The sequence below is a fragment of the Idiotropiscis lumnitzeri genome, chromosome 17 (genome assembly GCF_059441095.1).
Source record: "Idiotropiscis lumnitzeri isolate Australia: NSW breed Sydney's pygmy pipehorse chromosome 17, RoL_Ilum_1.0, whole genome shotgun sequence".
Classification (NCBI taxonomy): Eukaryota; Metazoa; Chordata; class Actinopteri; order Syngnathiformes; family Syngnathidae; genus Idiotropiscis; species Idiotropiscis lumnitzeri.
The window spans coordinates 12141995-12154219 of NC_142407.1; the positions used below are offsets into that span (position 1 = coordinate 12141995).

General features: G+C 38.8%; 1 protein-coding gene across 2 annotated transcripts; it reads left to right on the top strand.

Moving 5' to 3' along the window:
* The first annotated feature begins 8105 nt into the window (after positions 1–8105).
* On the top strand, positions 8106–10250 carry LOC148320294 (claudin-7-B-like). Of its 2 annotated transcripts, XM_088279792.1 has the most exons (4): positions 8125–8533; positions 9652–9816; positions 9892–9976; positions 10060–10250. In XM_088279792.1, exons 1-4 carry the CDS (start codon positions 8311–8313, stop codon positions 10211–10213), a joined length of 627 nt encoding a protein of 208 aa, XP_088135918.1. In that variant the 5' UTR covers positions 8125–8310; the 3' UTR covers positions 10214–10250. The 2 variants fall into 2 exon arrangements, with proteins under 2 accessions (XP_088135917.1, XP_088135918.1); XM_088279791.1 differs by having other exon boundaries at positions 8106–8533; positions 9652–9976.
* The last annotated feature ends 1975 nt before the right edge of the window (positions 10251–12225 follow it).

The following is a 12225-nucleotide window of genomic DNA, read 5'->3' on the forward strand; positions in this document are numbered from 1 at the left end:
CTTTCACAGGCTTCTTCATCTTCTTCATTGTCACTGTGACAGTTTTGTCTTTTCTCCCACGCTTAAGCAGCATTTGCTGGATTGCATTATGATATTCGCCATTCACACGTTTACAAAGCAGTCTCGACTTCATAATCCTCACCCATGAGCCCACTCTTGATCCCTAAAGTTGGTGACTGTGTCGCCCTGCCGGCTTTCCCCACACCATCTGCCAACCGGCTAGGCTAATCATCAAGGTCAACTAAAGCTCAACGAGAGATGAAACAGCTCAAAGAGTCAAGATGTCAACTGGAATCCCGGGTCAAATCAGGTCAGAGGAAGATGAGGATCTGCGAGGTAGTGATGACAGAATATCACCAAGACTATTCGTGAGGACACTCAATCGCCACTAATATTTCTTTGTCGTTGTTTTGAAGAAACCAAAATTCATTCCACGATCTAAATTGAAATATGTGACTTTAAACAACAGATTCACTAATCTTCCAAATACAACAATTAAATTAGAGTCATACTGGGGCTACAAATCAATAAGGTTAAGGACAGGGACCAAACATTTTACATCTGGATACATCTCAAAAAAAAAAAAAAAACGGTCACTAAAAGAGAATAAGTAACATTCTCTTTCCAGCCTTTCTACACATCAGGTGATCACTTATCATTAGAGAGCCAGCTCAAAAGGCGACACGTGAACAACTGGGTCATATTTTCAATCCAGAGTGGATCAGAACCTAACCATCTGAAAACGAGCGGAGGTGTATACTTCACTCAGCATCTGCTGTCAGCATAAAGCCGAGTTTGAAGGCAAACATCAAAGCCGGAGGAGCCTCGGAGCAGGAGCACTTGTTATTCTGACGATGTCTGGCAGCTTATCCACCCGCTCGCTTTATCAAATCACCTTGGAAGAATCACCCTCAAAAATGTGGCTGTCTGAGTGGATGTCTTGGTGGGACTGTGCCGTAACCTTTGTGTATAGACGTCTTTGACTCAAAGGATACACTTTATGCTTGTGGATGAGAGTCTGTGCGAGGGAAAGAGATACTGCAGCTAACCTTAACCATGTCATTCAGAAAGAACACAATGCTATCTGTAGGAGAAGAAGAGCATTTTATGAACTATTCACATGTGGGTCACACGGGGGTGATCCACTAATATCCTTTTTTTCAGGTTTTTATATTTGGGTCGCCCACAAAAAAATAGAGACGATTTTTAAAACGATATGCAATGACCTTGTGTCAATCTGGAATTCTAAACGGGACAGTCACTCGTGCAAGGGATCAAAAGGGACAAAAACATAGCGACTACATTGTTACCAGCAAACATGCGTCACAATGCTGAGAGACATAAAATGGCAATCATGACCATGCACGCACACACCCCAAAAAAATTATTCATTTATTTATTTTTTTGCGGCGCAGGGCTTATTTGCATTACTCCACTTAATCGCTTGAAATAATAGCAATAGCGTATAATCTTTTGGCAGAAAGCGAAAGTGAAATGGAGGCCTTATAATTGTTATGAACACTGACTGGAATTGAATGATAGATTGTAAAGAAGAGGCAGAAAAAAAATACATATAAATGCTAAAGAAAGCTGCGAACAAAGATAGACCACGCAGATTCTTGAGGAATCCTGATATAGAATTTCTTCAGTAAGGTATGCGAGATGTTTGCCGGGAATGCATGAGTGATAATGAACACAAGTCGAAGAGTTATTTATGACAGGGAGTTTATGGTTGAAATTAGTTATATATTTTACGATATTATATATTTTAATACAATGATCCCTGATCAGTCACTGGCGGAGCTAGGTTTTATTCCCCGGGGGGGCAAAGATATCTCAGGGGTCAGCACAACAACAAAAAAAAAATGTACAAACCCAAATAATTCTTCAGAAAACACAGATAAAAAGGGTGAGGGGCGGAAGGTGGAAAAAAAAAATCACGGAAAAGAAAAATCGGAAAATACCCCAAAGTCAATTATCTGGTTCAAGCATATTTCAAGGGGGGCAGTGCCCCTCTAGATCCACCAGTGCGCTCAGTCCCTGTATAGCAATCATTTTAATGATTGTATGATATCCAAGTAAGAGTATAGAGTATCAAAAAGCTTTATTTAGTTGTCAACCTGAAAAAGGTGCCATATTCTATGATTTTATATTTAAAAATATCACACATTCATAACCCTTCCCTCTTTATGAAGCACTCACTGATGCCCCAAGTGCTCAAAATGCTGAAGAATGCCCCCCCGCAAGTCATCAAGACGGCAAGACAACATGTAGACAGAAAGGAAATAAGAATGTTAAAAAAAAACTGCTTTTGGATGTGTGGTAAAGAATGTCTTTATTTGAAAGTAAAAAAAAAAGAAACCAGTAAGTTGTAAGAATGTGAAACAATACAAGAAACGGTGCAACGCAGGTTTGTAAAAAGTGCGCATTGATGAAGAGTTGGCCAAGACAAGAAAGACAGAGCGAAGGAGAGAAACAAAGGGCATGGGAAACAATGATCGATAGATTCAATGAAACACAAACAAGAGACTTGTGATGGTTGCAAAAATTACTTGAGAATCTGGCAGAGACAGCAAAATCCATTTGTTTGCAAAGAACACACAGGCCAGGTGTGTGGAAAACACTTTCTTCTTTCTGCAGAGCAATTAGAAAAACTGACCGACCGTCTTCTCGATACATATAAGATGCAGCTTGATTCTTCAAACAAACCGCCCCCGCCGCAAGGAACCCTTGTAGAGTAATTGACTCGGCAAACCCTGGACATTAAAACATGAACTTAACTCGCTCAAAAGGAAGACAACACACAAACCGCCGGCGAGGCTGACAAACAATAACAAATATTAAACTGCCTGTACAAATAGCTGTGAGGAACAATCGCTTTGAAAGCGCTGTGGTTAAGACAAATCATAGTTTGAATTTTTCCACAAACCCAAATCGCTTTATTTTTTTCCTGCTATCCAAAATGTCTCGTTTGCCTCCGTTTTTGGAACACGTGTTAAAACGTGGACATGGAACCAGATGAAGGCAACATCTGTGTACAACTAGCTCCCTCTATTGGAAATAATTCTTTGTTGAAGAGTAACTGAAATGCAAACTCACATTTCCAAACCACTGATTGGGGCTGTAAAGTCAATTCATCATCCAATTGAGAAAATTTGAGACGGATGTTGATTTGTTTTTGATTGATTTGTAGTTTCAGGATTCCACCAAGAAGTTTTTGCTCCATTTTTTCTTTTCTTCCTAATTTATGCAAATGGTAAGGATGAGTCACAAATTCTATTCGCTCCAGTGGGAAAAGAGAATATGAGCACGGATTATGACCGATGATAGTTAAAAACTACTCATAATTTTCACGGGCTTCATATCTTGAAATTAACCATCTTTACAGAGAATACTGCTTAGCAGCCCTTTATCTCACGCTTGCAGTTTGCATATTTTTTTTTCTTTAAATGCAAGTATTTCTGACAACAAATGGAGAGATGTGGTCTTTATAAGATATTTAGCAGTGTGCTTTCTAACAAAAATGTGACTGTGTCAGAGTTCTATCATATTAAATGTACGCGATGTGAATAGTGTGTTAAGTCAAGTCCTTTTTATTCTTTTTATAGCTCTCAATGTGTTGTCTGTTGTTTTTTTGTTTGAGTAGTCGTTTTTAATTTCCAGTGTAAAGTCCTCAAACAAGACACAGTGGTTTTCCTCTTTGGATCGCTTTTGTTTGCACTGATGCATCTTTAACCAATGTGACCACCCCCCCCATTCCTTGTGTGACCTTCATCCCAGCTGAATCCTACGGTGTGACTAAGTTATATGTTTGTGAAAGATGTACTCAAGTGAAAACAGAGAGTGGGGGAAAAAAAAAAAAGAAAACGACAAAAGCTCACATGTGCACCAACAAAACCGACATTGACCTTTGCGGGCTCAAGAGTTCTGGTCACGCACGTCTTCCAAAGAGTTTGCTTAAACAACTTCAACTCTCTTTCTCTCTCTGACCATCACACCCCCACCCGACTCGGGGTGTCTGACTCTCAAGCCTATTTTCTTGTCTTCCAAAAAAAAAAAAAAGAAAGAAAAGAACAGACATTTTCAGAATAAGAAGAGAGCTGATTCAAAGCCATAAAGGAAAATGGACATTGGAATTGACTGGCCAAAGAGAGATGGTCTGAATCTGCAGACACACACTGGACTCCAAAAGAGCCAAATAAAGGAAAAAATGTTTCTTTTATTTATTTAAATTTTTTTTTTTTTACAATTCCATAGGAATGAAAACCAGCAATATGCAATGGAACTTCCCCGTTTGAAATTGAGGACTTGAAAATTCGACAGGGGAATGGACTGCAATTGATTTGCTATGGCAATCTTTGATCTGCAATAATTACTCAATGTCTAGAAAGACATGTATTTTTTTTTTGTTTTTTTTGGGGCCCCTACAATGTGTATCTCCGTGGTTTGACAACTCTGGGCACTCAGTATTTACAAACTCAAGCCCTCGATTTACCCTCTCGAGTAACCCGATGTTCCATCATACCTGTGTATATTTCTTACAACAACTCCTAGACCTGAATTGAAAGGAGATGTGCTATTCTGGAATATTATTCAATAAAACCTCGTATATTTGTATTGTTGTAAGCCGTGCTGTTTGTGTTATGTCCAGCCCCAAGACAAATATGCACACATATCATATGAAGGGAACACAATGGAGGGATTTCTAACATTGATCCTCAATGTGGCATCAAAATCTAGGAAAAGTTTGTATCAAATCATCTAGAGCACAGGTGTGGAACTCCAGTCCTGGAGGGCGCTTACCCGCATGTTTTCCATCTCTCCGGACTGCAACACACTTGATTCAAATGAGCAGCATGCTTATCATGCTTCTGCAGAGCTTGCTGATGAGCTGATTATTTGAATCAGGTGTGTTGCAGCTGGGTGAAATTGAAGACGTTCAGAGATGTCAGCCATCTTGTTTGCTCAATGACTGCAATGCGCGTCAACTCCCACAAGGTGGCAGTAAAATCAAATATTACATTCTTTCAAGTTAAAAAGATCATACAGTATTCCGAATGTGAAAATCATATTTGCAATGTCAACAAATACTGGAATATAATTAAAAAGTGTAAAAAAAATAATAATTTGATGGATTTTAATCCAATTTAATTTAATTGATGGTGAGTTATAACACAACGTGAGGGCAAGAAGGTGACACCCTAGGAGTGACTTATGTGTCTCTGCATGACAGCCTAGTGATTGACTGGTGATCTGTCCAGGGTGACCCAGCCTGCATCCCTTGCGACCAGGCACAGGATAATTAGTATAAATAATGGGTGGATGACCACATAATTCATATCCTGCAGCGCATTGGAAAAACTCTCCAAAAGCTTGAATCCAATTTAAGCAAATGCAAGCAAAATGAGACAACACTTGTCAGTTTGACAATAAATATGTCGGAATAGCCTGAGAAAGGAATTTGGATTCTTTGCCCTGTACGATGCAAAGCATTTCAGGAATTTGGAGGAATTCCAATATGGAAAGAAAAAGATGCGAGATCAAGGAGATTTCCTCACAGGACTTAAACAAGAGCTGACATAAGTACACGACTCACGAAAATAGGAGGGATATGCGACTTGCACTGTAACCGTTACAGGTGAAATTAATTTAACCTTCACGAACTAAGCACCACCTGCTGTTCACAATGGACCAGTCACCTGTTGTAAATTTTTGCCATTCTGTTCTTTTGTTTCAACCAGAAATTTCACCCCAAATTCTACTAGTGAATCTAGGCTATAAAGACACAATTAAGTATGCAGACAAACTTCTTAAACATTGCACATTAAATGATCAAACAGAAATTTAATTAAACACCTTATTTCCCCTAAAACTCACCTCAAATACTTTCTGGGCACGTGTAACCTTCCAACTTTGTGGGGACAGCTTGGAGAAGGCCATTTTTCATCCGAGCACGACTGTGTCCCTGTGTAAAGTACATAAAGACATGCTTGGATGAGTTTGGTGTGACGGTACCTGTACAGAACCTTGACATCAAGGCTATGAGACACATTTGGGATGAACTAGAAGAGAGCTGTTGAGCCATGATGCTCGCTATCGGTTCCAGCATCGACAACAACTCAGCTCACAAATTTTCCATTTGGACAAATTCTGGAATGGTGGTGGAGGAATCCACAGTAGCCAGAGAAAATGCAGGCACAGCGCGCAAACGCTACAGAACGCACACAGGAGAGCCTGAGCCAAGATTCTGCAGAACTTGCCAACCATGCTGCCTCAAAATCATCTGTTTTATTTTCCAATACAACTTCGTATCATGTGTCATAATAGTATATTTCATATTCCTTTAACATGTGTAGCATACAAAGTGCGGCATGAAATGAATGTGTCGCTATGTTGATGAAAGGAAACATCAAATAAAATCTCTGCTTCCAAAATATTCATCTGTAGCCTACGATCAATTGCGAAGTCAACCGTCTTTGTAAAGAGCCAGGATTAACCCAGAATATATCAGTTGGATGAATAGATGCAATTACAACTAGTTCACAGCCCAGCAGTCAATTAGACAGTACAATGTCAGGATGATTACCATGCTAAATGGATAGCTCATGTAGTACGGATTAGGATAATTAACTTACAACTCATAGTCATGATCAAGCTGAGCAGCATCCGATTCTGAAGATTACTGTGCACCAGTTCCAGACTGTCAGAGACTTTCATAACATGTTTCCTCTTTCGGGTATGACCTAAGTCAGAGTTAAAAATAAATAAATAAATAATAAATTATTATTATTATTATTATTATTATTATTATTATTATTAATAATAATAATAATAATAATAATAATAATAATAATAATAATAATAATAATAATAATAATAATAATAATAATAATAATAATAAATAAATTTGAAGTGTTCTTGTAAAAATGAGACTCAACAAATGGGTGGAAAAGCTTTCAATTTTTGCACTTTGTTTTACATTCAGATTTAATTTCATTTTTTTTTATTATTTGTCAAATCAGGCGACTGTAAGAACCTTTTGCTCTATTTCCAGTATAGACATAAGCTATGCTACAAAGATTAATTCGGGTGATGAGTGGATTTCAATGAAACATTTGCTCTTGGAAATTCTTTGATATTTTAAATTACATGTCAAAGAGGCTGAATCACTTCATAAGAAATTAAAGATCTGGCACACGTTAAGCTTGAGAGCGTTAATTGTCACTAATCAGGACTCAGTAGCACCAAGACAGTAGACTCAGAAAAGACAAGGCCCCGGCAGCAGTAAACAGTGAGATTAATCCACTTCGTAATAGTTTCAGTTGTTTCTCTTCAAGTGAGTAATTCTTTTGGTCATCATAGTTGTGACAGGTGAAAAACTAAATTACAGCCCGCCTCTGAAGTGTGACTCATGGAGCCAGCAGGAAAAGGCTAGTCAGTATCAATCTCGACAACCAATGCCTTTTTGTCTGTGTTGTATTTAACTTAATAAAAAAACACATATTAAATTAAATCCTCTATTAATTAAATGGAATACTATCTTAAATGTATGTTTTATTATGTAATGGGTTTGGAAATGTAAAAAACTAACAAAAAAAAAATAAGATTTTATTTCATAAAAATAATAATCTAAGAATAACCATATTACTTATTTATAATACAATTACATAGTGTACCTGTTGGAAATGAAAAAGTACGTTTATAAGAGATAAATGCCCAAAATATTCACGTTATAAATAAAGCTTGAGTGTAAATGAAAATGTCTCGCGTGATTTCAAAACTTCAGTGCGTACATTAATACCTGACAACGCGTGAACATTCGGTAGGCATACTTAAATAATCAATCCCCAAAAATAAATACTATCAAATTAAATAGTCTTTCATACAATAATATAATAAAACTGATAGATATCTCGACTCGAACAACACCATTTACAGCGCAAGATTTTCCCGGAAGTGCTTACGTCATGAAACTTAAGGCGTTCCTGCAGGCGACGCACGGGTCGAAACTACGTGCGCGTACCCGCCCACCCGCAGCAGAAACCGCCTAAAAAGCTCGCTCCTGTTGTCCCCTCCCCATTCAAGGTGCGGCAAAGCAACAGGTGCGCAAGGTGACATCGTCGGCCAAAGAAGTACCGCCATTGAAAATATTTTAGTTACACTTTTACGACTAAGAAATTTTGTTATAACATTAGATTACTTTTCTTTTGTTTGCCTTTCGATTTGGTGTGGGATATAATTGGAACAGGTGGACGTCGCCTACCCATTTTTCAAGTCAGGTCGTCGTCGAAGAGAAAGAAAGGGGGGAAAATGGCCAACTCCGGTTTGCAGATGTTGGGCTTCGTCCTGGCGCTTTTGGGCTTGATTGGCTTGATAGTGGGCACGATTCTGCCCCAGTGGAAGATGTCAGCCTATGTCGGGGACAACATAATCACCGCGGTGTCCATGTACGAAGGCCTTTGGATGTCCTGTGCCTTCCAAAGCACAGGCCAAATCCAATGCAAGGTGTACGACTCCATCCTACAGCTCAACAGTAAGTAGTACAACTCCGCAGATTTTTATACCTTCGACTTTAACCGTTTTTCTTTTACGTGCGGGGAAAAAATCTCATTCTATGAAACATTTCTTAGAGGTAGCGAAACAAATGTTCTCAGCCCGCTCGTTTGACTTAAATGTAAGCATGCGAGGAACAGGAACAAAAGTAAGCAAATGAACCACACCTGTAATCGGGAAGCAACCAACTGACAACTTAAGCCACCGTTATACCTGCCCCATGGATTTACAACTGAAAACTGCACTCAGATTCCTGTTGCTCGACCTAACCGGTTTAGTCACTTATTAACTCTTCTCCCGGACGAAAATTAAGAATGTTTGTATTAAAAAAAAAGCCACTTCCTCTCATGCAGAGAAAACGTTTTAGCACAGTTGCAAAAAGATCCTTTTTGAAAAATGACTATTGGCCTCACTTTGCAGTTACAGTTAGTTCAAGGAAGTGACGCTCAAGTTGACTCAATTGACTGCCTTTTTATGGTTCTTATCTGCCTGACTGTGTTTTAAAAACGGGGGCAAAATGAGTCAGTTATTTTATTGCTCGTCCTTGTGCGGTTGCAGTACCTGTTCATCTTAGTTTCAGACGTATTTTGTCCAATCTTTACAAATATGTGCGCGCACCTTTGATAAACATCGGTCGGGTAAAGTTCAGCTCCGAAATCAAGTGGCGAGTCAATAATGATGCTCAAAAATGCCAACACAAGGAGCTAAATTCAGGAACACTGCACGCCTAAATGCACAGAGAGTCTCTTTGTTTGTGGCTAGAGGTCACAAGCCTAAATGTTAACCTAAAGCCAGCATGTGAAATTAGGAGTGTCCGCCATTATGCAACCTGAAACCTGGTCAGACCTGTTTTGAGTTGCGCATACTGTCACACTCAAACACTTTACGCCCCCCCCCTGTACCTGTAATGTGTTATAGGGCGTAAACAATGGAAGACTATTCTGCATCTAAAATGTAAAAATGTATATAAAACCCACACATTTGTATAGGTCATCACATGGGCTTTGAATTTACAGTCTGACCTTCATTTTTTGCCACAGGTGTCATATATTCAGGTCTACTGTTAACTACTTGACTGATCGTGTCCTTTTCACTCAGGTGCTCTCCAGGCTACACGCGCCCTCATGATTGTGAGCATTATCGTAACAGTGGCCGGTTTGGGCGCAGCCTGCATGGGGATGAAGTGCACCAACTGTGGTGGAGATGACAAAACGCGCAAGTCTCGCATTGCCATGACGGGTGGCATTATCCTACTGATTGGAGGTAAGGGGTTATATGCGCGGATAAACGAGCATGCACGCACACGCAATTTTGATGACGTTCTTTGGTTACTTGCAGCTTTGTGCTCCATTATTGCCTGCTCTTGGTACGCTCATGACATCATCCAAGCCTTCTACAACCCTTTCACTCCAGTCAATACCAAGTGAGTAAACGCCAATTCAGAATAATTGTACTTACTTCAGCTCCTGGTTGACTCGAATGATGTAAAACGTGTTTCGTTTGAAGGTATGAATTTGGATCTGCCATCTTCATTGCCTGGGCCGGAGCCTTCTTAGTTGTTATCGGAGGTGGCATGCTGGCAGCTTCTTGCCCAAGAGGCAAATCTACACCAAAGTATCCCATCTCCAGACCTCCCAGCAGCACCAAGGAATACGTTTGAACTGGACGAAAAATAAAGTTAACGGCTTCAGGAACCATTTAGAAGCAGCATAATTCATCTGGGAATGAGTCAAAAAGACAATCCGTGCCTGTGTTTTTAGATTTATTCTGGACAATGTTTAAATGTTACTGTAATATTTTAACAGACGCGTTAAAGTTGTTAGCTACTCAAGAGACCACATCCGCATCGTACTGTTTGGGATTGTGCAGTCAAATGTTGACTTGCGTGCTCTTGTCACTTCAGAACTAAAGTTTTTTTTTTTTTACATCAAAGTCAAAACGTGTTATTCCATTGGCCATGCTTAAAGCGAGATGCCATGTTACAGTGTGTACTTTGACCAGTGCTTTAAAGAGTTTGGCGTTAGTCAGATTTAATGTGGACGCACTGGACTAAGAACACGTATAGCAGAAAAGATTTTAAAACCTTTCACAACTTTCAGGCTGAATGCTTCGACGTCAATCATCTGGCACCTGAGAAGCAAGATGACAAATTCCCCCGTTTATGCCTTATTTATATAAACAAGAAAAATGATTTGAGTACCACAGTTGGCCGCTATAATCAAGTGCCAGAATGAAATGATTCATTTAAAATATTGATTTCTTTCAGCATGATTGCCAATGTTATTTCGCCCAGTCAGAACAGCACGCCAGTGAAGCTGTACAGTGACATAATTACTCTGCATGTTAATGGCTTATACTTGTTTTTTTAGTTATGGATGTTGCACTCCTGTTTTTTTTTAAGTGCTTTTTTTTATTTGTGATGAAATTTTTGTTGTATATAAAGTGGAAATAACCTATGCAACTGTCTCTCAACTGTTGTTTGTCACTTAAAAATCAATAAAAACTCAAAGGCATGAAAAATGCCAAAGCACAAATTGCTTCACATCCGTTAACATGACAAATAATAGAGATGTGTAAAAAGTACATTTTTGCCGTGCTGGGAACTTTTAAGTACAATGTAGTTTTGCAGAAGTGCAACATTGTAATGTTTAACCAACCAAAAACAGAACAGTATCACTGCATCATATCAAGCAACAACGTCCGTACCTTTGATTTTACTGCCACCTGGTGGTAGAAATTATTAGTAGTTATATTACGGGTAAACATTTCATGTTTCAGTAAAAAAAAAAACAACCAATAAAAACAGGATTTGAGAAAACTGGGTGGGTCACAAAGAATATTTTTTAAACTTCTCAAAGATCCCATGATGTATTTGCACTGTCCAATTTGTCTTGAGCATCCTGGGATTATATGAAACTACTCGTTTGTCATTTCCCCCCCCTCTGCCAGACTTTCTATTATCAGTTATTCCTTCCACCTCACCCCAGGCTAACCACCCAAGTAATAAATCACGTTTTAAAAGTGATCACTCCAAATGACCCCAATGTGCTTGTTTGCTTTTCAACTTTAGTCTTCCCTTGTATTTTAGGACAAGGTTCGGTTTGAATAGAAATGCTTAGATTTGTCATTTCATCAAGTGGGAATCAGAATATTCTACCTGGAATGTACATAGTTGCTCAGGGAACATTGCCTTGTCATTCATCAATTGTGGGCCATAACCCAGAATGCACATGAGTGACTGAATTATTCATGACAAGACATTAAAGAAAAATACCACTAGACGAAATAACGCAGCCTAAAAATAACGATCATATTCCCTGTAACCTTTTTTGCAAGTGAGGCTCTAGGATTATAAATTCCCAACAATGTGACAGAATAGTTTGGAGCTCTAGTAGAAAGATACTTGATATTAACATGAGACAAAATTTGTATCATTTCCTACAAGTCTGATTAAAATATTTTGGTTGCCAAAATTACAATACATAAACTACATTTCCTATCCACAAACATGCTTTTAATTATCTCAATAAAAACAGCAAAGTTGACAGAAACCCACAATTAACTAACCAACTTTATTGAGAGCTTGGAATGGTTTTCATTTCAACCGGCAGCGATCACTCAATTGCCATATCGCTTTCAAAATTCGATACAAATGGTGGCAAAGCCATCGAA

Bases quoted from the DNA above. Each gene is read 5' to 3' on its own strand.
- LOC148320294 (XM_088279791.1), top strand. From the start codon at position 8,311: ATGGCCAACTCCGGTTTGCAGATGTTGGGCTTCGTCCTGGCGCTTTTG. The intron at 8,534-9,651 runs GTAAGTAGTACA...CTTTTCACTCAG, and splicing joins CTCCATCCTACAGCTCAACA to GTGCTCTCCAGGCTACACGC. The intron at 9,977-10,059 runs GTGAGTAAACGC...TTTCGTTTGAAG, and splicing joins TTCACTCCAGTCAATACCAA to GTATGAATTTGGATCTGCCA.